This window comes from Diospyros lotus, chromosome 1, assembly GCF_014633365.1.
Source record: "Diospyros lotus cultivar Yz01 chromosome 1, ASM1463336v1, whole genome shotgun sequence".
NCBI lineage: Eukaryota > Viridiplantae > Streptophyta > Magnoliopsida > Ericales > Ebenaceae > Diospyros > Diospyros lotus.
In genome coordinates, this window is record NC_068338.1 from 34,861,378 (window position 1) to 34,888,308 (window position 26,931).

Here is a 26,931-nt window from a genome sequence, read left to right on the forward strand (position 1 = left end):
AAGGTGGCAGCAACCAAGCAAGGGGGGAAATCCATTACCGAGTATGCTAACATCCTGCAAACCTTATGGCAGGAGTTAGATCATTATCAAAGTTTCAAGATGAAATGCAGTGAAGATGCTGCACTACAAAGAAGATTTGTAGAAAAGGAGAGGATATATGATTTTGTGGCTGGTCTTAACATGGAATTTGACCCGGTAAGAGTTCAAATACTAGGAAAAGATTATTTACCTTCCCTTAATGAGGTAATTTCTCTAATTCGTGCTGAAGAAGGAAGGAGAGTAGTAATGTTAGACACTCCTCAACTTGAAAATTCTGCCCTAATCTCTCTAAAGAGTCCCAGCAAAGGGCCTAGAGATGATAGGAAGGTGGTAGACAAAAATACTCTATAGTGTACTTTTTGCAAAAAACCAAGGCACACCATAGACAAGTATTGGAGATTGCATGGAAAACCAGCTACCAAGGGAGGACAATTGAGGGGCCAAGGACATGGTCAAGCCTATATGGCCAGCAGTTCTCAGGAAAGTGAGGAAAAGAAACTAGAACCAAAAGATGAACTTAATAAAGCTGAAATTGTAAGGCTAAGAGGTTTGTTGGAATCTCTTGACAAAAGGACTGAAAAAGGTACCTGTTCCCTTGCACTTTCAAGTATTTCATCTCAATCTCTCTCTTTTCATGCTTCGGGAATTACTCAACCTAATAAATGGATCCTAGACTCCGGGGCAACTGATCGTATGACCCCTTTTTCCAATCCGCTCATCATCTACAACCCATGTCCAAGCTAAAAAAAGATAGCCATGGTAGATGGATCCTTGACCACTGTTGCTGGTCAAGGACATATCATTCTCAATGAACATCTTATTCTTAAAGATGTTCTCCATGTTCCAAAACTGTTCACTAACCTGATTTCTATCCAAAAGTTAATTTTGGACAGCAATTGCAGTGTTAACTTTTCTTCTAATATCTGTAAAATTCAGGGATAGGAGCTGAGGAGGATGATTGGGCTTGCTAGGGCAAAGGTTGGTTTATACTATCTAGATGGACCAAATGGGAAGGAGACAAAGGAGGAGGTTCACCCTATGTCATGTTTAGTTCTGTCCAATAAAGATCAGATTTTGTTATACCACTCTCGATTTGGTCATCCTTCTTTTTCTACTATTCGAGTCATGTTTCCAGCTTTATTTAGGGATCTTGATATTAAAGATTTCCAATGTTTTGTTTGTGAATTAGCCAAACATAAAAGGGTACCTTATCCTTCATCAAATAAGAGGACTTCCCTTCCATTTTCTCTAATCCATAGTGATGTTTGGGGCCCTGCAACCATCCCCAATATTTCAGGGGCACGGTGGTTTATTGTGTTTGTGGATGATTGTACTCAGAGTTATTTGGCTTTTTCTCATGAAAAATAAATTTGAAGTGAGTACAATTTTTCCTTCCTTTTACAACATGATTAGTACTCAATTTGGAGTAGAAATCAAGAGATTGAGGTCTGATAATGCTAAAGATTACTTCAATCAATCCCTTACAGCTTTCTTTTAGCAAAAGGGAATCATTCATGAGTCCTCTTGTCTCTACTCCTCCCAACAAAATGGGGTGGCGAAAAGGAAAAATGGGCACTTACTAGTTGTCATAAGAGCATTTCTCTTCCATCACAATGTCCCTAAGCATTATTGAGGAGAAGCTGCCCTAACAACTACATTTCTTATAAATTGATTGCCTTCTAAAATTCTTGATTTCCATTGTCCAATTCAACTCTTGACAATATTTTTTCCTGATCTTCATATTCTTAGTGGCTGGAAACCTAAAGTCTTTGGCTGTGTTGCATTTGTTCATATTCATGGTCCACATCGGAGTAAGTTAGATCTTCGGGCTCTAAAATGCATCTTTGTTGGGTATTCTTCTACTCAAAAAGGGTATAGATGTTATCATCCTCCTACTAAATGATTCTTTGTTTCTGCTGATGTGACTTTTGCTGAAAATTTATTGTATTTCAGCAATAATCAGGGTATCCAAAATCAGTCTACTACAAATGAAGATCTACTTTTTTTTCTTCCCAACCTTCAGCCCAATTCTTCTAATTTTTCTCCTACTGATCCTAAAGATGTTCCTAACATGACCCAGGAGGAGCTTGACCCTAAGACACCTCACCCATTGCAAGTCTACTCAAGACGATAGCCATCAGCTCCTTGCCCAATGCAGGTTCCTACATGTCAGGACCCGAGGATTGGGCCTGACTTGGTTGGTAATTAACAGCAAAGAGAGAGAAAGAGAGAGAACAAAAGAGAGAGAATACTGAAAATACTTCTTCTATTCGATGCCTTCTGCTTTACATGGACAGTGTTTATACAACCAATCCTTAACAGAATAACCATAGTTGGTTATGGTCAGCTTCTTGCCTTATAGCTCCTAACTAACATACAATGTAGGCTTTATTCCCTAACTACCCTTAGGGTCGTGACAATTGCCCTCCCCTTTAATCAATTCTTGTCCTCAATAATTATAAGAGTCCGACAACCCTGGGAAATTGTTGCAACAGTTCTAGTAAATTTTCCCAAGTAGTATGCTTCGGTGGCCGATTAGTCCACTGAACTAGTACTTGTGTAGTAGGTAAACTGCCCCGATTTATGATCCTTCTCTCCACAATGGCGCGAGGCTCCACCTCTTCCTCCAACTGCTCGGTTATTGGAGGTAGTTCTATGCTGACATTGGCTAGGGGCCCTTTAACTGGCTTTAGTAATGAAACATGGAAAACAGGGTGAACTTGCACTCCTTCTAGAAGCTACAACCTGTAAGCCACTTCAGATAGACCTGCTCGCCCACTTCAAATGATCTTTCAGTCCTCCTTTTATCCGCCACCTGCTTCATACGATTCTGGGCAGTGGCTAACTCCCTCCTTAGAATAGTTATCAGCGACTGCCTTTGTGAGAAATACTCGCCCATTGGTGCCATAGTAGGATTAGGGCCTGAAATTGCAGGTAGGAGGGATGGTTTGTACCCAAACATAGCCTCAAAAGGACTCCTCTTAATGGTACTATGGTAACTAGAATTGTACCACCATTGAGCTAGGCCTAACCACTTATTCTAGCTCCTGGGTTTTGTGAAACACATGTAGTGCAAATAGGCTTCGACACACTGATTTACCCGCTCTGTTTGTCCGTCCGTTTGGGGATGGTATGCAGTTGACATATGCAACCCGACACCTAATTTTTTGAATAATTCCTGCCAAAAGCGACTGGTAAAAATGGTATCCCGGTCAGATACGATGGATTTGAGCACCCCATGGATCTTGACCATCGAATCTAGGAAGACTCGCGACACCTCTGCTACTGTAAATGGGTGAGTTAAGCTGATAAAATGGTTGAATTTGGTCAACCGGTCTACTATTACTAATATCACATCCTTCCCCTCCGATCTAGGTAAGCCCTGCACGAAATCCATTAATATCTCCTCCCATGTTTGCTCCGGAATTGCTAAGGGCTGCAACAACCCAGGGTAAGGGACCTGTTCATGTTTACACTGCTGATAGATGTCACATGACAGCACTAATTGTACCACATCCCGTTTCAATCTTGGCCAAAAGAAGAGCTGCTTCACCTTTTGATAGGTGACCCTTACTCTAGAATGTCCCCCTATTGGTGAGCAGTGTAAGGCCTTTATAATATGCTCTTTAAGCATTTGGTCCTCTCCAACTACCAATCTGCCTGTGTAACGAAGCACCCCCTAAGTTAAAGTATATCCCTTAGGATTTCCTTGCTGCCCTGCTGGTTGCACTGCTAATTGGGCCACCCTCTCCGTAATCCAATCCGTGGTGTCATAACTTCGTACTAACTCCTGAATCCACATAGGCAAAACAATAGATATTGCATGACAAGTGCCTTTCTCATCCCTTCTTGACAATGCATCCGCCACTAAGTTTTCTCTACCCTTCCGATATTGAATTGTAAAATCTAACCCCATCAGTTTGGAGATGCCTTTTCGCTATAATTGTGTGTGCAATCGTTGCTGTGACAAAAATTTAAGGCTTTGGTGGTCTGTTTTTATCACAAACGGTAACCCTTCCAAGTAATGTTGCCATCTTTCTACTGCTGCCAATACTGCTAGTAGTTCTTTATTATAGACACTCAATCCTTGGTGTTTTGGAGCTAAAGCCTGGCTAATGAATGCCACTGGTCGCTCTCCTTGCATCAGCACAGCTCCAATTCCTTTGTCACAAGCATCTGTCTCCACTACAAAACCAGTTGTAAAATTTGGCAATGCCAACACCGGGGCCTTAGTCATAGCTTTTTTAAGCTAGACAAAAGCAGTTTCAGCTTTAGAGTTCCATTGAAAAGCATCTTCTTAAGTAATTCAGTTAGGGGTTTGCTTATTGTCCCATAATTCTGAATAAACTTTCTGTAATACCCCGTCAATCCTAGGAATCCCCTCAATTCTTTTATAGCCGCTGGTCTTGGCCACTCCACCATGTCAGCCACTTTAGTTGGATCTATCCTCACTCCTTCTTCTGACACAATATGTCCCAAATATTCTACTTCAGTTTCAACAAAGGCACATTTAGATAACTTGACATACAATTGATGAATCCTAAGGACTTCAAAAGTAAGGTGAAGGTGAGCATTATGTTGTGTCAAATCAAGGCTATAAATGAGGATGTCATCGAAAAAACAAGGATGAACTTTCTCAAATAGGGCTGGAAGATTTGGTTAATTAAAGCTTGAAAAGTAGCAGGCGCATTGGTTAACCCAAAGGGCATGACAGTAAATTCGTACTGCCTTTGGTGTGTCCTAAAACGGTTTTGTGGATGTCATTAGGTGCTATTTGGATTTGGTGGTAACTAGATCTGAGATCCAGTTTGGAAAAGACCTTGGCCCCATGGAGTTCATCTAGTAAATCTTCAATTAAGGGTATAGGGAACTTATTGTTGACAGTGTGAGTTAAGTTGCCTATAATCAATACAAAATCTCCATGTGCCATCTTTTTTCTTAACAAGAAGTACAGGAGAGGCATATGGGCTTTGGCTGGGACGAATTATAGAGGTTTTCAACATAGAATTGACTTGTTTTTCTATTTCAGATTTTTGGATGGGAGAGTATCTGTAAGGTCTAATGTTAATAGGGTCTAAATGTGGTTTCAAAGGAATGGAATGGTCCAAAGAGCGTTGGGGTGGTAAGGAATGGGGCTCATCAAGTAAGTCCTTAAAATCCATCAAAAGTAGGCGCAAGGTATCTGAATTATGTACCTTCTTGGAGATTTGAGCTTCAATGGTTTGATCCGCTAGCTGTTGGCCATTCTGGGGCTGGCCTTCCTCTTGCACTGCCACGGCTTGTATAAAATATAGCTGTGCGATTTGTCCCCCTTTAGTGAGCATCATCTTGTGCAGCTTGTTTCCCTTAATCCTTTTGCATTCACCTTGCTCCAGGCTGCCCAACAAGGTAAGCCTCCTACCTTCCACTTCCACAGTCACCTCCAATTTATTGAAATCAAAAGTTAAGGGACTAACTGTCTTCATCCAGTCAATCCCGAGGACTATATCGCATCCTCCCAGCTCCAAGACTCTTCGGTCAGCCACAAAATCTTGATCCTGCATCACCCATTTGAACCCTTTGCATTTGTAATGGCTGAACATCCTACTACCATTAGCCACTGTTACGAATAAGGGAGTAGTTGCTGTTAAGGGCCATTTCAAACTTTTGGCTGTAGTTTCACTGATAAAACTGTGTGTGCTCCCACTGTCAATCAACACCATTAGTCTTGTTTTCCCCACATGACCTTTTACCTTAATAATTTGCCCCATGGGACTGCCTTTTAAAGCATGAAACGAAATCTCACCCCCTTCCTCCTCTTGTAATTCCTCTGGATTCCCCTCTTCTTCCTCCATCACTACTTCTTCTTCTTCTTGATCCCCTTCCATTTGCATTATTTGCTTCTTACATTGGTGCCCAAAGCTATACTTGTCCCCACACTTGAAGCAGAGCCCTAGCTGTTGCCTCTGTTCCATAACTGTATTCTTGGGCCCTTGCGGATTGTAGGCCCCTTTAGGTGTTCCTTGAGTCACTAAGGGAGTCATAGTCTTGAAATTACCCCCACCCGATTGGCCATTTCCCAATCCTGGTCTTAGGGACACTCTGTGTTTCTTGAAAATTGCTTCCATTGTCAACTCTTGGAGCCTCACTTTTTCTGCCGCTTGACTTACAGTCGCTGGCATCATCATCTTCACCATTGGCCGAAACTCATCCCTCAATCCACTAATAAAGGTCGAGACTAGGTATTGCTTCGTTAACCCCGGTTGAGCCAAGCACACAATGGCTCTCAATTCCTCAAACCTTGTTTGGTATTCCACCACTGACCCTTCTTGTTTTAGTTTACTGAACTCTTTGATTACATCCCCAATGCTTCTTTCCCCAAATCTTGCACATAGTTTTTTCGGAAAAACACCCCAATTTCTTTCCTAATTGTGCTTTTGGGCCCACCCTTGGTACCAACAGTCAGCCGTATCGTTTAGATAGGCTGCGGCCATCGTAACCTTTTGCTCCTCTGGTATCTTATATAACTAGAAGAATCTCTCACAACGCCTCACCCACCACCTAGGCTTAGTTCCTTCAAACATAGGGATTTCTAATCGTGGGCTAGGGGTATGGTTATGAGAATTATATGGAGGGTTTCACACTTGAGTTTCTTGATTTGACCTCGACTACTCCACCCTTAGCTGGTCTCGATTGGGTGCATGATCCTGGGTTGATAGTAAAGGTTCCGAATTTTCCCTAAGAGGAAACTCCGGTGACAATCGGAATTGCGGCAAGGACGATGAGATGCCCAAGACGCTGTTCAGTCTCTGCCCGTATTGTTCTAAAGCCTCACAGGTTCTTTCCGAATCTCCTTTTATCTCGTCCTTCATTGCGACTAGTTCCTCTCGCATCTGAGTCATCGCCTCTTGAGTCTGGTGCACCTCGACTCCATTGCCTCCATCCGCGCTTCCATCTGCCGCGTCCATGTTCCTTCGGCCATTCGTTCCAATCCGTCTGCCTTTGCCCGTCGCAGGCCTCCAGTCACCCACAGTTGGTTCGATCGGCTCTGATACCACAATGTCAGAACCTGAGGATTGGGCCTGACTCGGTTGGTAATTAACAGCAAAGAGAGAGAAAGAGAGAGAACAAAAGAGAGAGAATACTGAAAATACTTCTTCTATTCGATGCCTTCTTCTTTACATGGACATTGTTTATACAACCAATCCTTAACAGAATAACCATAGTTGGTTATGGCCAGCTTCCCGCCTTATAGCTCCTAACTAACATACAATGTAGGCTTTATTCCCTAACTACCCTTAGGGTCGTGACACTACATCTAATACATCTCCCGCACCTGCTATTAGTCCTCAATCTATTACAAATGATGACATTGCTAGCCCTTCTAACCCCACATCAGGTAACTCTTATATTCCTGTGCCTATGGATTCTGTTTGTGAACCTCCAAATGACCTTGATTGGCCCATTGCCCTTAGGAAAGGCACGAGAACATGTACCAAACACCCTTTACACTTGTTCTTGTCCTATTCCAAGTTATCTTTTCCACATAAAGCCTTTTTAACCAGCCTTCACAACATTCCCATTCCTAAACATTTTTCTGAAGCTTTGAAGGATGAGAATTGGAGAAATGCTATGGATGTCAAGATGGTAGCCCTTGAAAAAAACAATACTTAGGACTTAGTTCCATTGCCCAAGGGTAAACAGCCGGTTGGATGTAAGTGGGTTTACACCTTAAAGTACAAATCAGATGGGTCTCTTGATCGGTACAAAGCACGCCTTGTGGCCAAGGGCTATATTCAGGTATATGGGGTGGATTATCTAGATACATTTGCTCTGGTTTCTAAGCTCAATATTGTAAGAGTGTTTCTGTCCCTAGTTGCAAATTTAGGTTGGTCACTTCACCAATTTGATGTTAAAAATGTTTTTTTGCGTGGGGATCTAGAAGAAGAGGTGTACATGGATTTGCCACCAGGGTACAGTCCAAACACTCGGGGGAATATGGTATGCAAGTTGAACAAAGCTTTGTATGGCCTTAAACAGTCTCCTAGGGCTTGGTTTGGCCGGTTTGCACAAGTTATGTTAAATCTTGAATATAAACCAAGTCAAGGGGACCATACTCTTTTTATCTATCACTTGGCCACAGGGGGAGTGACGGTGCTAATTGTTTTGTTGATGACATTGTAGTCATGGGAAATGATGAGGAAGGAAGGAGAAAACTTAGAGACTGCTTGATTCATGAATTTGACATCAAAGAGTTAGGGCGGTTAAAATACTCCTTAGGTATAGAAGTTGCCCATTCTAGGGCAGGTATCTTCATTTCCCAACAAAAGTATATTGTGGATCTTCTAAATGAGACAGGGTTGTTAGGTTGCAAGGCATCTGCAACTCCAATCGAGCCTAATCACAAGTTGGGAGAGTTCCTAGAGGAGAAGGCAGTTGACAAGGGGTTTTACCAACGACTGGTAGGCAAGTTGATTTATTTAGCCCATACCCGGCCAGATATTGCCTATGCAGTAGGAGTAGTAAGCCAGTTCATGCATGAGCCTAAAGAGACCGATCTAAGAGTTGTTTATAGAATATTACATTATTTGAAAGGAACACCGAAGAAGGGAATTATGTTTAAAAGAGGTCAGGGTATGAGTATTGAGGCCTATATAGATGCAAATTATGCTGGCTCAATGGTGGATCGGAGCTCTACTTCGGGTTATTGTACTTTCCTAAGAGGCAACCTTGTGACTTGGAGGAGCAAAAAACATCATGTTGTAGCTCGGTCTAGTGCAGAGGCGGAGTTTAGATCAATGGCTCTATGTGTTTGCGAACTACTTTGGTTGAAAATTCTTCTAGATGATCTGAAAATTGAAGTGACAGGTCCTATGAGACTTTATTGTGACAATAAATCAGCCATAAGTATTGCTCACAATCCAGTTCAACATGACAGAACTAAACATGTTGAAGTAGACATGCACTTCATCAAGGAAAAGTTGGATAGCGGCTTAATTTGTACTCCGTATATACCTTCTTGTGATCAGTTAGCAGATATTCTCACTAAATGACTACCTGCAGCCGTATGCCAAAGAACTATTAGCAAGCTTGGAATGGATGATATCCGCTCTCAAGCTTGAGGGGGAGTGTTAATAAATATGTTCCAGATCTGGTGCCAATGATTGATTCCTAAATCAATCAATGATTTCTTGATTTATTTCCTATTCTTGTTGTATATCTTTTATTGTCATTCTTTCCATAGTTGTATCTTACAGATTTGTATTCTTTCCTTATTCTATGATTAGAATCTTGCTAGCATTTAGAAACTTCCTAATTAGTAGAGGAAGTTCTGTATGTATATATTACTCCCACAAGAGAGAATTAATCAAGGGATTCACATTTTCAGTAAAGACTTTTTGACAATCTCTATATAGAACCATTGTGGGTTCTCTTCAATACCGTACATATACCAGACCAGATGTTGCATTTGTGGTAAACAAGTTAAGTCAGTTTTTAAGTTGTCCTAAGGATCAACATTGGCAGGCTTGTAAGTGGTTACTCTGCTATCTTAAAGGGACAGTTGGCTTAGGTCTGGTATTTACTCCATCATCCACTGATCAAATGTTGCATTTGTGGTAAACAAGTTAAGTCAGTTTTTAAGTTGTTCTAAGGATCAACATTAGCAGGCTTGTAAGCGGTTGCTTCGCTATCTTAAAGGGACAGTTGGCTTAGGTCTGGTATTTACTCCATCATCCACTGATCTGCCTCTAAGTGTCTATATTGATGCTGATCATGCTAGTTGCAAGATTACAAGACGGTCTACTAGTGGTTGGTGTGCTTTTCTTGGGAATAATATCCTTGTTTGGGGATCTAAGAAGCAAACGGTTGTTGCAAGATCTGTTGGAGAGATAGAATATTGGGTTGTCGCAGAAGGAGTTACATAAATATTGTGGTTAAAATCTTTTTTTCATGAGCTTGGGTTTTCATGTTCTAATACTCCTATACTTTGGTGTGATAATTTGGCAGCAAAGTCTATATCTGAAAACCTAGTTTTTCATTCAAGAACCAAGCACATAGAAATTTATGTGCATTTTGTTCAAGAAAAAGTTGAGTGTGGTGCTGTGGAGATTCGTTATGTTCTTACGATGTACCAAGTTGCTGATATTTTTACTAAAGGTTTGCTTATGGATAGGTTTCTATTCTTGTGTGATAAGCTTGGTCTTAAAATGACTCCTATGTATCAACAGTTAACGGCTACAGCAGCAGCACTGAAGAATGCTTCAAGGAGGTCTAGATTGAAGGGGCATGTTGAAGAGACTGAAGCAGATCAGTTGTAGCCTTTTATTCTGTTATATCATTTGTCATTTTGGATGCTGTGTTTGTGATTGGTTGGTTGTATTATTAGACTGTGATTTCAGTTGTAGAGGATTGTTAGTTAGTTATGTTATGTAGAAGTGATGGTCAAGGCTATATATAAGATAGTCTTTCTATTGTATTCAGTATTGAGATTCATTTTATTCTACCCAATCAGATTGGACGAGGATCTTCTTTCTCTTTCAAAGATTCTGTTTCATTTTATTTCAAAGAATATGAAATTTAAAGATTGGGAAAGACAGAATTTCTAGGCATCACACCAAGGATTCCGTATTCATCACACTTAGGGTTAGAATTACATCGCACAATTCAAAGAAAGATACATGCTTAGAGAAAACTGCAGTAATTATTCCATTCACTACTGAAAAGAGGAATTACATTGGTATTTATCGAGCTCTAGTATTGCTATCCCTAGTAGGGTTGGAAAATTCTTTTCTTATTAGGAAAACTAAAACTACTAAGAATAAGACTAGGAAAAAATATCACATATAAAACCTAAACACATAACTGGAGTTATTAATAGAATTTAGGAATCGTTATGTAGAATAAGAAAACTAACCTAATGCATAAAATATAAAAGCTAAGTCTAACAAAGCTTCTAGAAGGGTACTTGAGTACTTATTCATCCAAAGCATCCTAAATCCATAGATTCCAGGGTTGCGGTACCACCTCTGGAATCGTGAATTGGGTCGAATATCCAATTTGCATGTCGAAAATGACCTGTGTTGCTCTGGGTCGCAAGCTGGATTGCCAAAAACGGCGATCCAAAGCTTCAAGTGACTGGAAGGGCTGGGTCGCTTTGAGTCACAAACTGTCCCAATTGTGGTGTTTAACATTTCATAGGATATCAGCTGTCAGCATCTGCTCTTAGCATGATGCATTTTGCAAACGCGAAGTTCTACTACTACTGACATATTGCCACAACAGCAAACACACATACACAAAAGATGTTTGTCTGCAGAGCATATTTTATTAAACAAAACAGCCTTTTATATAGGCACTTACACAACTGTAAAAAACAAAGAAATAGCAAAAGACAAGAACCACTGCTCTGACCGCTAACACAACTCATTCCTATAAACTAGGCAACTACTGCCACATCTTTAACAAGAAAAAAACTTATCAGAATGAATTTGAGAGGGAGAGGAAGAAGCAGGAAGAAGAGAGGGTAGGAAGCTTTGAGTTTTATTTCCAGCATAATTATTCACTGTACGTCCGTCTACATGTATATTCTTACAGCCCTAAGAAGAGATAACAATCAAGCTGAAAAATAGGGAAACAACTACCACTCACGCTGGAAATCAGCTCATGTGGGTTTATTCAATTAACCAACTGAACAGAGAAATTAAATAAACTTAACTAAGTCTTTGCTGGACTCAATCTCCCCACTTGCTCCATACTTAGTACGTGTGAGTTGTAGGAATTGCATGTATCATCCCTCCCCACCTGAGGATCCTTGTCCACAAGGATGAAATCTGGATATGACTTGGTAAAGAGCCACTCATTTTCCCAGGACATGGATGGTTTGTGGGTGATTGGTTCCTGAAATTGCATTAAAAGCTATTTCTGGCAGTGCTCCCTGACTTTCTGGTTCTGGTCAAGTGTTGTTGTCATCATCGAGGCTTGGATGCGGTGAATCTTCGATCATGAATAATTGTGGACGTTCACAGTGATGGCCCAGAAAGAACTTCTCATCACAATAGTAACATAACCCCTTCTCTCGATGTTTGTGCCTCTTGATTGGTAATTTGACGGACTGTTATTGGAGTAGAATTTGAACCTGGATTCATTCGCTGGTTTGGTGGAGGGCCAAGTACACTGGCTGTTGGGTTTGGGGTCGTGTTCGATGGCCTGAATGAGTTATTGTTGCTGGACTTCTTTTGCAAGGAATTTCACTCGTCAATCTAATGAGCAACTCCAATTGTATCTGACATGTCTTTGGTTGTTTCACCTTGACATCCAATCTAATGTCATCTCGCAGCCCAGTGATAAAACACCCCACAAGAAAATGCTCTGGAAGGTTCTCAACAACCCTGTGAGAAAGCTTTTCGAAGGCTTCTTGGTAGTCAGCTACTGTTGAAGTCTGCTTGAGACGGGTTATAGTTATAGCTTCGGATGGATCCTCATAGTCCATTGGTCCGAACTGTGAGTGGACTGCCTTTGTAAACTCAGCCCAAGTAAGCGGTTCTCAGAATTTGATTAACTACCTATCCCACTGTAGGGCGATTCCCTCTAAATGGAATGAGGCCAATTACACCTGTTGTGCCAATGCAAGATTTTTAAACTAAAAAAATTGCTCCGCCTTATAGATCCATCCAGTCGGGTCCTCACCATTGAAGTTCGGGAAGGTAAGTTTGAGGTAGTGGTTGCGGTTAGTAATGATTGAGGTATGTGAGGTAACTGGTTGCACAGCTTGGTGGGACGATTCAGCAGGTGCAAAGGGGTTGGTTTCAGTGGCCATGGCATGTGAAGCTTGGGAGGTGCAAAGGGATTGAAGTTCTGCTAAGACAGTTTGTAGGTAGCATGAACTTGGTCCAAACTGGACTCATGATGTGCTAAGATTTTGTTGACCTCATTGTGAAACTCCGCATTTGTTTTTCCGTGAGTGTCTATGGTCGGAACCACGCTTTGATACCATTGATAAGAATGAATTTGAGAGGGAGAGGAAGAAGCGGGAAGAAGAGAGGGTAGGAAGCTTTGAGTCTTATTTCCAGCATAATTATTCACTGTACTTCCGTCTACATTTATAGTCTTACAGCCTTAAAGAAGAGATAACAATCAAGCTGAAAAATAGGGAAACAACTACCACTCAAGCTGGAAATCAGCTCATGTGGGTTTATTCAATTAACCAACTAAATAGACAAATTAAATAAACTTAACTAGGTCTTTGCTGGACTCAATCTCCCCACTTGCACCATACTCAGTACGTGTGAGTTGTAGGAATTGCATGTATCATTCTACTACCACTGACATATTGCCACAACAGCAAACACTTGATTTTTTTTTTTTTACCCTTGATTCGGTGATTCACCTATGGTTGTTTCTGTTCCAAAAGTTGCCTTGGTTTGATGATTTTTGGTTCAATTTTAGTTTTTTCACTGTTGAATAATTTTTTATTTGCTTTGTTTGAGTTTTGAGTTCTGCAAATATAATTTTAGGAATTCTACAGTTTATGTTTTTTTGATGCCATTGCTTTTGAGTGTGTACAAGTGTCCTGTCCCTTTGGACTTTCTAGGTGAGATCTGATCTAGTTTCTCTTTTTTCGGCTTCAGGTTGCAGACCAAATTATGGACTTCCAGAAGTGCGCTCGTTTTATTGATGCACCATCCCTAAGTATGGTACCGCTGAAAATTTCCAGCAAGTGGCATGCGAAGGCTCAGTTTGAAGAACAGGAGAAAGTTTCAGACAATGCTGTTATTGCCGATGTAGATATTGACCTTAGAGAAGTTTACTTCTTGATTTTGCATTTTTTATCAGCTGGGCCATGCCAGCGAACTTTAAGACAATTGGGGAAAGAACTTTTGGAGCATGATCTTCTACCTAGGAGATATCATGCTTGGTATTCGAGGGATGGTGCAGTTAGTGGGCAAGAAAATGATGATGGCATCTCCTTTCCTTCTAGTTATGATGAATTAATTCAAAGGTAACTATGGTGTAAATGTCTTGCTTCCTTCATTAGTTTTTGTCCTAGTTAAGAGATTGGGAACCAAAAACAGGAGATAGTGGTAATGCTGGTCTTAATTTTCTTTCACCTTGTTAGGTTAATGTTTACATTCTTTTTCTGGTTCTTGTTCATGGATTTTGTCTATGGATTTTGGCCAGTTCTTTTCTTGTTGAACTAGCCATAGTCCTAATTATATATTTGGATGCCTAATTTGAAAACTAATATTATCCCATGGGAACATGTGTCAAATTTGGTGTCTAAGGGAGGTTTTTTACACGCCATATATTCCTCCTAGTGTTTCCACAACTATGGCCTTCTTAATGTTATTAATGTTGTCCCAATCTTTCGCCTCACTTAGTCACACACTCTACTCTCAAGATAATCGGAATTACCCACTCACGAAAGAAATAAGAGAACAGAATATGAATGCAGTAAATTAGAAGAACACTCACACGCGAAGACTCGAGATTTATCCTGGTTCAGTTTCCCTTATAGGAAACCTACATCCAGATTGCCTTTAGCCTCTTCTCCACTATCTCGAATCTCAGAAACGATTACATGTACTGAAACCAAACTCTCTCACAACCCTATACCTATACAGAGATTATAACAGATTACAAAGCTCTCAATTGTTTTCCTCTGACACAGCACATACTCGCATGAAATTCCCAAGATAGAAAATAAACCAGTTAGAACTAAAGGCCTTTGACCCCTTATTTATAGAACATAAGGGCGGACCAAACAAGATTTAATAAACTAACAACTTTGGCTGTTATAACTAACCAACTAACAGAACAACTAAACCAAATACACCGAATACATCCCTGACATTAACTGCTCACCTGAGATAATCAACTAATCTAATACAAATGATTTAACATTTAATTTTCTATTTTTTTATGTGAACCTATTAGAATGAATAATAAGGTGTGTTTCAAAGCAATCAAGAGACCTGGTGATATTACTTTAGAGCCTATCTAAGAAGCAGGATATTAGTACAGTACACAAATAAGAAGTCTCTATGATCATTCATTTTTTTTTTCCAAAAATATGCAAGGCAGGGAGAGTTACAACGCAAATAAATATAGATAGTTGAAGTGTTGTTAAAAGCTTGCTTAATCGAGCTTAAGTGCAGATAAAGCGCCAAGCACAGTTTTAGTGCTTTTTCTTGTCAAAGCAAAGCACAAATGATAAAACACACACTTATTTATTTTTTTTTTCTTATTCTTTTACAGTAAAAAAAGAAAGAAAGAAGAGAGTTGTTATTGTGAACCCCTGATACACCAAAACACACCCATCTATTATGTAAATTATCGTGGAGTGCTGTAGAAGAGAATGATTTGATATTTGGTTATGATTTTTTGGCATGGGGTGTTGTTGCTTATACAGCTAGAGTTGAGGAGTCTTGATTTAATATTAGAAGCAGAGGAGGCAATGCAACAATTTGAACACCAGCTTCAACTTATAGTTAATGGCTAGTTTTGGTTGAAGAAGTCAGTCAGATGGCATTAATGAGGAAGATGACTTTCTTAATCTCAACTAAGTCATTGAAAATGAATAAAAAATATTCTTTTGTTCTCTTTTAGCTGGAATTTTTTTCTTGATAGTATTATTTAGTAAGTTAGTTGCAGTTATTATTCTCTTTCTTGTTCTAACATTTGCACTTTATTTCAATTGTCTGTGCACTTGCGCCTTACACTTCATGATTAAGCACTAAAAGGCCTTTGTGCTTGAATGCAGTTAGAGTCTTTAACTGCACTGGATACTTAATAGGAACTCATTCTCTTTGCGCTTTTCTTGTGGAATCTTAATAGGAACTCATTCTCTTCTAATTAATATGTTTATTTTTTTGTTTCACTGAGGATAGATTGATTTGGCATATTTTCTGCATCATGATTGCATGTCAAATATATTCCAGATTTTATTTTAGCCGAAAATGGATTAAATCGAAATAATCCTTATTGGAATATGCATATGCATGAACTTCTTAACTAATACTCCATTTTTTAATGCTAAACTCTTCTGTACTTTATGAGATAAATTTTGAAGAAATCATTTTTTACAGTCTGTGTATTGCCTAAAAAGATTAATAAAACTTCCTAATATATATTTTAGCGTGCTCTAATTTGTACATATAATTGAAAGTTTTAAAAGTGTCATAAAACTAAAAACGTTGAAGAGAGATTAATAGGTACAACTCCACATTTTAGAAATTATCTTTGAACTCATTAGTGCCTGACCAATGGAGATTTGTGTGTAAAAGTGTTTAAATCAAGTTTCCTTCCCAAAAAAGTTGGCATTCTGAAAAGAAAATCTAGCAGTCCCTCTGTGTCTGACATGCACATGGCACCCCTTTAAAAATGTTAGATACATTTTAGGAGCCATGCTACTTCAATTTTTTGTTTTTCTAACCTTCCTATCTATGCCTTCTTTCTTTCCTTTATTTCCTCCCTAATTTCTCTAGATGATTTTATAATCTTTTAGGGGTTGACTGACTTTTGGATCACCTTCAGGTATCCACATGTTGAAATGGATCACTTGGTAAAGCTGTTGAAACAACTGATACTCAGTGCAGCCCCTTCATTGGACAGCATGGGAGGAAGGAGTGCTCCTAGTGCAGTTGATGTTCCTACACTGCTTGGAGCTGGCTCCTTTTCACTTCTGGGATGTATGTTGTTTTATGATCTTTATGTCTTCACTTCTTTTAGTTCAGGAAGGATTACTCTGAATTAATTCCATCCTGGTCATGCTTGCGAATGGTGGAGTTTAACCTTTGATTGTTTGACTATGCCAAGAATAAGCTTAAGGGAGGGTTTGAATCATGACCTAAAAGATGGAATCTTTGTGATTCTTATACCATTGTATTATTACACAATCTTTAGCAACTTGGGAGCATGTTTTAATGTTTAATTTCCTCTGGATTTAGTGTTGGCTATCCACAATTAAATGATGGTTAATTATATTAGTGGTTTACCACCTACTTGGCACTTGCCGACTCCAATATTTTTATGAACTCACGAAATAGTACCATATTAAGAGAAAACACTACACATAAACGGAAGAACTCAAAAGGAAGTGAATCCTTATGCCATTGTATTCTTTGTTCTTTATTTGTGATGTGAATAAGAAATAAGAATATGTAATTGAAACAAGAGGTTTTGAAAGTATTCACACTTATCCCTTTGGAAAAGGATTACAATATATAGGCATATACATTCCTAAATTAAATATCATAATTCTAGGACCATAAAATCGGTGAACTACCAAAAATGACAAATAGTAAAGTTGATCCTATTCTAATCCCACTAATATCGGGATTTAATTCTAATTTTCCAACACTACTCCTCAAACTAGAGAATAGATATCAATCATTCATAGCTTGCTTACAAAGGAATCAGATCTTGGTTTTGACATGGCCTTTGTGAGAACATCAACTTCTTTAGACTGAGATGGAACATAGGATAGGATTATAGTCACATTTTCTATCTCGGTTTTGATGAAATTCCTGTCATCCTCACATGTTTCATCATGTCGTGTTGAATTGGATTGTGAACTATGTTGATGGCAGATTTACTATCACTATACAACTTCATAGGACTGGTTAGAGGAACATTCAGGTCTTTTAGTAGCCTTACCAACCATATAAGCTCACAAGTTCTTTGAACTATGGTTCTATACTCTGCTTTTGCACTATTTCGGGCTACCAGTGTTTGTTTCTTGCTCCTCTAAGTCACCAAATTTTCCCATTGTTTAGTGCAATACCTTGTTGTTGACTTGTCTTTAATCGCACCAGTCCAGTCAGCATCAACGTATCCTTCTGTCTCTCTGTTCAGACTTCTGAAATAAAAGACATTTCCTAGTGGTGCCTTTTAAGTAACAAAGAAACTGATTTACAGCTTCTAAATGCCTTTTGGTGGGAGAGTGCATGAATTGGCTTACCACATTCACACTAAAGGCAATATTGGGCCTTGTGAGAGATAGGTAAATTAGTTTACCTACTAGATGTTGGTATATGTCCCGATCTACTGGAGGATCTTCCTCTAAAATTTTCTGCTTCCAATTCTTCTCAAGAGGAGTTCCAGCTGGTTTACACCCAATTTTCCCTGTTTCCTTTAAAAGATCGAGAATATACCTTCTTTGTGAGGAAAAAATACCCCGTCTACTTCTAGCAATTTCCCGTTCCTAGGAAATACTGGAGTGTACCAAGATCCTTTACCTTGAATTCAACTTGAAGCTTCCTTTTAAGTTCTTCTATCTCCTACACATAATCTCTGGTAAGTACCATATCATCAACATACACAATTAAAATTGATTTTTTCCCATCTTTAGCAAGCTTAACTAAAAATGTATGATCAGTCTGCCCTTGTTTGTATCCAAATTGCTTCATGACAATGATAAATCGTGTAAACCATGCCTTAGGAGACTGTTTGACACCATAGAGAGATTTATTTAGTTTACATACTGTGCTCGATTCTTCTTATGCCTCAAAACCCCGTGGAGGTTTTATATAAACCTCCTCTACCAATGTCCATTTATGAATGGATTTTTAACTTCCAACTTATGTCAATTCCAATCAAGATTTGCAGCAAGAGATAAAAGGACCCTAATAGAGTTTAGTTTTGCTGACGGCGTGAAAGTTTCTCCATAATCTATTCCATATATCATGAGTAAACCCTTGAGCAACTAACCTGGCCCTATATCTTTCCATCCGAACCATATTTGATGGCAAATATCCACTTGCTTCCAATGGGCTTCTTTCCTTCAAGCAGGTCCACTATCTCCCATGCCTCATTATCCATTAAGGCTTTCATCTCTTCCAATACAACTTCTCTCCACCTAGGATCTTGCATAGCCCCTTGAATGTCCTTAGGTGTTTGCACACTACAACTCTTAAAGTGAATGCCTTGTAATCTTGGGATAACTTGGAATAGGTCAGATAATTAGAGATAGGGTACTTAACACAAGATCTTACCCCCTTCCTAAGAGCAATTGGAATGTCTCGATTATCAATCATTGCAATATCTTCTTGTGTGAACTCCATTGGAGGATTTAGCTTCGATTCTGACAATTGGCTTTAAGGAGCTTGTGGTCCTTTTGAGTAAACCGAAATCTATTTGGATTCTCCCCCTTGACTAGTCACTTGAATAGGCCTGACACATCCTATAGGAATGGTAGTGGATGGATCTAATATGCTTTGGGAAGGAATAGGATAATTCGAAAGAGAAATAGGCAAAGAGATATAGGAATCCCAATGTTTCTCTTCATGAGGATTCTCCCCCTGAAGAAAGGCATTGGGATAAAAGGTTTGGTTTTCCAGAAATGATACATCACAAGAGATTGAAATGTTTGGAAGATGGACAATAACACTTGTACATCTTTTGTGTAGGTGAGTAGCCTAAGAAGATGCATTGGATTGCTTTTGGGTCTAGTTTTCCACGAGTAGGCTGTTGGTTGTGGACAAAAGCAGTGCATCTAAATACTTGGAGTGGAAGAGAACTAAGAATTCAGACTTGAGGAAAACTTGGAAGGAGCTAAAGAGGAGTGCAGTTTTAGAAGATTTTGGAAGGTAACCGGTTTATAAGATAGGTTGTGGTAAGGATGGCTTCTCCCCAAAAAGAGTTTGGAACATGGCTAAGCAAGCATGATGGACTAGTCTACTTCAAGGAGATGGCGATTCTTCCATTCAAGAACTTCGTTTTGCTGAGGGGTATAGGCACAAGGACTTTGATGAAAAATACCTTGTTCAACAAGGTAATTATTAAAGTTACGTGAAAAATACTCCCTTCCCTTATCTATATGAAGAATGTGAATAGAAGATTGGAAAACATTAGTGAAAAGTTTATGGAATTGCTTGAATGTAGTACTTGTTTCACACTTCTCCTTCATAAGGGAAACCCAACACACACAAGTATGGTCATCTATAAAGGTGATGAACCACAGCTACCAGTTAAGTTAGGTGAGTGAGATGGTCCCCAAATATCGCTATGAATGAGATGAAAAAGCTTTGACGATTTATGAGAGTGAGAGGGATGACTTTTCTGGGGTTGGCACAAATACAATGTTCACACTGAAATGAAGAGGGTTCTTTATTGATAAACAAATGGGGAAACAAATACTTTAAATAAGCAAAGCTTGGATGACCTAGGCATTTGTACCAAAGTGTAACATCTGAATTTGACATGGTAGATAAGGAAGGAAGTGATCTTGGTCTTGGAAAAGAATCAACACTCATGAGGTAGTAGAGACCATTGCTTTCCTCAGCATTGTTAATCATCCTCCTTGAAGACAAATCTTGAAATTCACAGTCTAAAGGAAAAAAGGCTACTGCACAATTTAGATCCTTAGTTATTTTACTAATAGAAAAGAGATTACACGTGAGATTAGGGACATGGAGAACATATTTTAATTAAATGCCAGGAAGCTCAATATTCCCTTGACCAACAACTTTTGAAAATGTACCATCACAACAACAATTTTTATGTTGTCATCACATGATTCATAGGTGGAAAAAACAACTGATGAACCTGTCATCTGGTTAGATGCACCGGTATCAATAATCCAACCTTCAGTTGGAACCGTGTGGGATAAAAAAGATGAGGTAGGTCTTGAGTTACCTCGCTAACTCACAATGGCTATAGTAGAAGGTGGGGTAGACAATGATTCTTTACTGGCTTTGGATGGCGTCAGGAGGTTCCTCAGGAGTTCGATCTGTTTAGTAGTGAAGGGAAGTTGGCTGGACTTCTCGGTGGTTATAAGTTATAACAGACACAATCACAGGCTGACTGGCTAGGCTTTCTTTGGCTTCATGGCTTCCAATCAGTTGGTCTGCCATGAATCTCCCAGCATGTGTCTTTGGTGTGATACGGCCTATTACAGTGGAGGACTTTTGTGAACGATTTGGTGATAGAAACATGACTAATGTTGTGGAAGAATTTAATAAACTGAGGCAGGAGAACTCTGTCAAACTTATCAGATGAGGTTTAAGGAGCCTAAGTCCTTGATGCTAAACCTTAATTCCTACTTAATCGAGGCATATTTCGTATCCAGTTTCATTAGTGGCTTGAGCGAAGAATTAAGGCCTACAGTTAAGATGCTACAGCCAAAGACTGTAAAACAAGCAGCTGACAGTGCTAGATTATAGGAACTCACTGTAAAAGCTTTAATAAAGAAGCAGAGAATTCATAAAAGAGGAACAAGTTCAAATTCCAATCAATAAGGAAATCATTTAGTGGCAGTGAATCTGATAGGCCCCCGGTCCATTGGACCTACCAAAGGCGGCCCAAGGGGCAGGGGCAAGGAGGCAAAGTGGGTGGAGGGTAGTAGGGGAAATAGCTAGTTTGTTTGTAACAAACTAGCATGTGCTACCAGAGGCAGTTATGCTGAGTATGATGGGGTATAAATAAGAGAAAGAGAGTGAGAGCGAGGGGTGGAATTTTGTAGAAGGTTGTTGGAGAGTTGGGGCCTCTCGAATGCCCTATTGTTCTTTCTTTTTTTTTTTTTTTTTGTAGCAAGCTGTGTAAAAACTCCAATTGGAATTGAGGAATTGAATAGAAATTCAGAGCATTTGTTTGGAATCCCAACATTTTGGTATCAGAGTAGTTGTCGATCACCATGGTAAACTTAAGCGAGAGAGTGGGGGACCTGGAGGAGAAGGTCGATATGATGAGGGGAGAGATTCAAGCCATAGACCAGAACATAGCGGAGATGCTCGAACAGTTCGCTATCATGCGAACAAGATGGGATGAATAGGAATGGGAGAGGAAGGCGAAGACCCATGGGGGCGAATGGCCAACGGAGTTTACCCAAGATTCTGACGTGACCCCTGGAGTCGGCATGAACCGAAGAATGGAGGGGGGCACAAGCGCCGGATGGCGGCAAGACGGGAGAGGTCGACAGGCTGGAGATGTCGACCTTCAAGGGAGACAATCCGGATGACTGGATGTTCTGGGCGGAGAGGTACTTCACGATCAACCAATTGTCCGATGATGAGAAGATCGAGTCCGCTGCGTTATGCTTCGCAGTAGGGGCCCTCACTTGGTTCCAGTGGGAGTCTAGGCGCAGGGGAATCCGCAGCTGGGAGGGGCTCAAGCAAGGTATTCTCAATCAATTCCTGCCCAACCCAAGATGGGTCACTAGAGGAGAGGTTCTTAGCTCTCCGACAAGAAGGAACTGTCAAGGATTACAGGCTGATGTTCGAGACTTTGGTCGTGCAAGTGTCGGAAGTCTCTGAGGCGTTCTTGGAAGGCCATTTCATTAATGGCCTTAAGCTGGAAATACGGGCTGAGATCAGGGTACTGCAACCGAGGGGGTTGGATCGGATCATGTCGATGGCTCAATGTATCGAGGATAAGAATGCAACCATGCTCAGTTGCAGTAGGACGTTCGGGCTAGCGAGGAGTAGTTTCCCTATCCACTCTACAACCTAACGTTTTTCGACCCCCTCCCATACAATCAAAAAGCTTGACTTCTCATTCGAGAGTTGTTAGCCAGGCGAGCAACAAGCTGCCAGTGGCTGGGAGTGGCAGCAATGTCCCTTTTAAACGACTTAGCGAGGCCGAGTGGAAATCTAAAAGGGAGAAGGGTCTATGTTTCTGTTATGATGAGAAATATTCTATTGGCCATCGGTGTAAGAATCGGGAGCTACAAGTTATGATGATTTATGATGAAGAGATGGAAGAGGAAGGAGTCGAGGCTGAAACTGGGGAAGGGAGGGAAGAAGAAGCGGGGCAAGGCAGCGAGGTCATTGAACTCTCAATGGATTCAGTTGTTGGATTGACAACGCCACAAACCATGAAGCTGCAAGGGGATATTGAAGGGCAGCCAGTGGTAGTACTTATTGATGGAGGGGCGACACATAATTTTATAGTAGCCGAGTTGGTGCAGCGGTTGGGGCTGCCAAGAATAGAAACGGCCGGGTATGGGGTGATTATGGGGACGGGAATGGCAGTGCAAGGGGGTGAAATTGCACCTACAAAACCTACAAATCGTGGAGGATTTTTTACCTTTAGAGCTGTGTAGCTCGGATGTTATCTTAGGAATGAAGTGGTTAGCCGCAGTTGGGAAAATGAATGTGGATTGGAAAACTTTTAACAATGAAGTTTCGAGTGGGGGGTATGGTAGTAACATTGCAGGGAGACCCAAGCTTAAGTAAAACCATGGTGTCTTTGAAGGCCATGCTGAAAGCTTTTAAGGGAAGTGGGGAGGGGATGTCGCTAGAGTTGGGAGCCATTATAGCCAAATTTGAAGAAAAACAGTGGGCAATCCCTAGGATGTTGCAAGGAGTGATGGAAGAGTTTGAAGGGGTATTTTCTAATCCCTAGGGGTTGCCACCATGCAGAAAAAGAGACCGTGCTATTAACTTGATTTCAGGAACAACACCCATACATGTGAGACCTTACCGTTACCCTTACATGCAAAAAAATGAGATTGAAAAACTGGTGGGCGAGATGCTGGGAGCTGGGATTGTGCAGCCAAGTTGCAGTCCATTTTCTAGCCCGGTGTTGTTGGTTAAGAAGAAAGATGGAGGGTGGCGGTTTTGTATCGACTACAGGGCTTTGAACAAGGTAACCATCCCCGATAAATTTCCTATACCTGTGTTTGAGGAGTTACTGGACGAGCTGCACGGAGCTGTGGTTTTCTCCAAACTGGACCTAAAATCTGGCTACCATCAGATTAGGGTCAAGGCTGAAGATGTTCCCAAAATAGCTTTCCGGACACATGAGGGCCACTACGAGTTCCTAGTTATGCCGTTCAGGTTGACAAACGCACCCGTAACCTTTCAATCATTAATGAATGATATCTTCAGGGAGTATTTAAGGTGATTTGTATTGGTTTTTTTTTGATGATATATTGATGTATAGTAAGAGTTTAGAGCAACACACAAAACACTTACATTGTGTTTTAAAAGTGTTGGTAGAAAATCAGCTGCTTGCTAACAGGAAAAAGTGCTTGTTCGAGTAGCCGGAGGTTGAATACTTAGGCCACACCATTTCTCAACAAGGTGTGTCAGCTGATCACGCTAAGGTGCAAGTGATGGTAGATTGGCCTACTCCTACAACAATGAAGGAATTGAGAGGTTTCTTGGGGCTCATGGGATATTATCGGTGCTTCGTGAAAGACTGGCAAGATGGCAAGACCCTTAACTGAACGGTTGAGGAAGAATAATTTCTATTGGGATGTGGCAGCCGAGCAAGCTTTCCAATAGCTTAAGGCGAAGATGATTTCCTTACCCGTTCTCGCTTTGCCGGATTTTGATAAACCTGTTGTGGTAGAGGTGGATGCTTCAGGGGAGGGCATGGGGGCTGTTTTAATACAGAATCACCGACCCATTGTCTATTTCAGTCAAACTTTCAATCAGTTAGGAAAAACGAAATCAGTTTATGAGCAGGAATTGATGGCCATAGTCTTTTGCGGTGCAAAAATGGAGACATTATCTTTTAGGGAGGAAATTTGAGGTTTGGACTGACCAAAAGAGCCTCAAATACTTGATGGAACAGCGGTTGGTAAGCCCCTAGTATCAGAGATGGATGGTGAAACTAATGGGATTTCAATTTGAGATTCATTATAGGCCGAGATTGGAGAATAAGGCCGCTGATGGGTTATCACGCATCAACCATACAGCAGCCTTCATGGCTTTGACAGTACCAAAAGTAATCCAACTGGATCAATTCGCCCGTGAAGTAGGAACAGATGTCAGGGTGCAGCAAATTATCAAGGATCTACACACTGATCTTGCTTCCTAACCCAATTTTCAGTGGGTGGGCAGCCAACTGCTATACAAAGGGAGGTTGTACATACCGAAAGGGTCATCTCTCATTCCATTGATTCTACATGAGGGACATGATGGCAATCTTGGGGGTCATTCAGGTTTCTTGAAGACTTACAAGCGAGTGGCGGCTAGTGTTTATTGGCAAGGGATGAAGAAGGACATTCACGACTATGTGAGTAGTTGTGCTATTTGCCAACGGAACAAATATTCAGCTTTAACACCTGGAGGATTACTGTAGCCTCTTCCCATCCCTAATCAAGTTTGGGAAGATATTGCTATGGATTTTATTGAGGGGTTACCAAGATCGGGCAAAATGGATTCAATATTGCTTGTAGTAGACCGACTAAGTAAATATGGGCACTTTATCGGGCTGAAACATCCGTTTACTACAGGGGAAGTGGCTGGAAATTTTGTTAAGGAAATAGTAAGATTACATGGCCTCCCAAGGTCAAGGTCCATTGTATCGGATAGGGACAAAATTTTCATGAGCCAATTTTGGGAGGAATTGTTCCACCTCTAAGGTACTAAACTAAATCGAATCACTGCCTATCACCCACAAACTGATGGGCAAACAGAGGTACTGAGTCAGACCTTGGAAACATACTTGCGTTGTTTTGCTTCCTCTCAACCGAAATCATGGTCCAGTGGCTACCTTGGGCTGAACTATGGCACAACACATCCTACCATACAGCTGCAAGGAAGACCCCTTTCAGGTGGTGTATGGCAGAGAACCTCCAGCTTTGGTGAGGTTTGAAAGAGGTACCACACCAGTGTCAATGGTGGAACGACAACTAGTTGAACGGGATAAGATTTTGGATGACTTGAAGACTCAATTGCTGAGGGCTCAATCGGTAATGAAGAGAGGTGCTGACAGAAGAGAAGAGAGGTAAACTTCAAAGTAGGGGGACTTTGTTTATTTGAAATTGCGGCCATATCGTCGGAAATCGCTGGCTAGTCGCTCCAACGAGAAATTAGCTCCTAGATTTTATGGTCCTTTTGAAGTTGAAAAGGAGGTAGGACCGGTTGCTTACAAATTAACACTGCCCTCCCATTTCAACATTCACCCCGTCTTCCACGTGTCCCAATTACGCGAGGCAAGAGGGGCGTTAAGGGCTAGTGTGCAAGTTCCCAGCCAACTGAGTGCAGATTTGGAGCTATTGGTGGAGCCCGAGGCAGTTCTGGGGGTTCGATCGGGAACGGGAAGTAATCTACAAGGCAGGGAGGTTTTAATTCAATGGAAGGGGCTGCCCCCTTTAGAAGCAACATGGGAACTGGTTAACCTCCTTCAGCAGCAATTTCCAGATTTCCACTTTGAGGACAAGGTGAAAGTGAGAGGGGGGGATAATGATAGGCCCCCAGTCCATTGGACCTACCAAAGGCGGCCCAAGGGGCAGGGGCAAGGAGGCAAAGTGGGTGGAGGGTAGTAGGGGAAATAACTGGTTTGTCTGTAACAAACCAGCATGTGTTACCAGAGGCAGTTATGCTGAGTAGGATGGGGTATAAATAAGAGAGAGAGAGGGGTGGAATTTTGTAGAAGGTTGTTGGAGAGTTGGGGCCTCTCGAATGCCCTATTGTTCTTTCTTTTTTTTTTTTTTTTTTTTGTAGCAAGTTGTGTAAAAACTCCAATTGGAATTGAGGAATTGAATAGAAATTCAGAGCATTTGTTTGGAATCCCAACAGAATCGTGGATTTAACAGAGAGGCAGCTCAGAACAATTAGAATTCAAGAATTTAACAGTTCATCCAACCATTGTTTCAAATCAGCCGACGGGAGGAAAGTTTGGCAATGTGGAGTAATGTAGGCAAGCCGGTTTATGTTCTAAATGTGGAGGAAATACATGCCAGGACACCAGTGTAAGAGGCAGTTGTTACTGTTGGAAGGAGAGGAGGAAATAGACGAAGTAGAGGAAGTTCCAGTAGTCGAAACTGAAATTGAAGAAGTAGATAATGGAGAAATAGCATTGCATGCTCTAAGAGGCTTAGCCAAGAGCAATATTATTAAGGTGGAAGGAAAGGTACGCAACCATAAGTTAATGGTGTTGATTGACAGTGGAAGCACACAGAGTTTTTTGGATTAAAATATAACCAAGAAACTAGGTTGTAGGCTTACCAGTACTCAACCTCTA

The 26,931-nt window shown here is 40.7% G+C and overlaps 1 protein-coding gene across 2 annotated transcripts in view; it reads left to right on the forward strand.

Annotated features, from left to right (window-relative positions):
• The window catches only part of LOC127795031 (uncharacterized), a 78,122-nt gene that overhangs the window by 19,572 nt on the left and 31,619 nt on the right, over window positions 1–26,931 (forward strand). For both annotated transcript variants that reach the window (XM_052326442.1, XM_052326451.1), the window contains exons 3-4: window positions 13,647–14,017; window positions 16,552–16,706. In XM_052326442.1, the coding sequence (XP_052182402.1) occupies window positions 13,662–14,017; window positions 16,552–16,706 (511 nt within the window). In that variant the 5' untranslated portion in view covers window positions 13,647–13,661. The remainder of the gene's footprint in view (window positions 1–13,646; window positions 14,018–16,551; window positions 16,707–26,931) is intronic.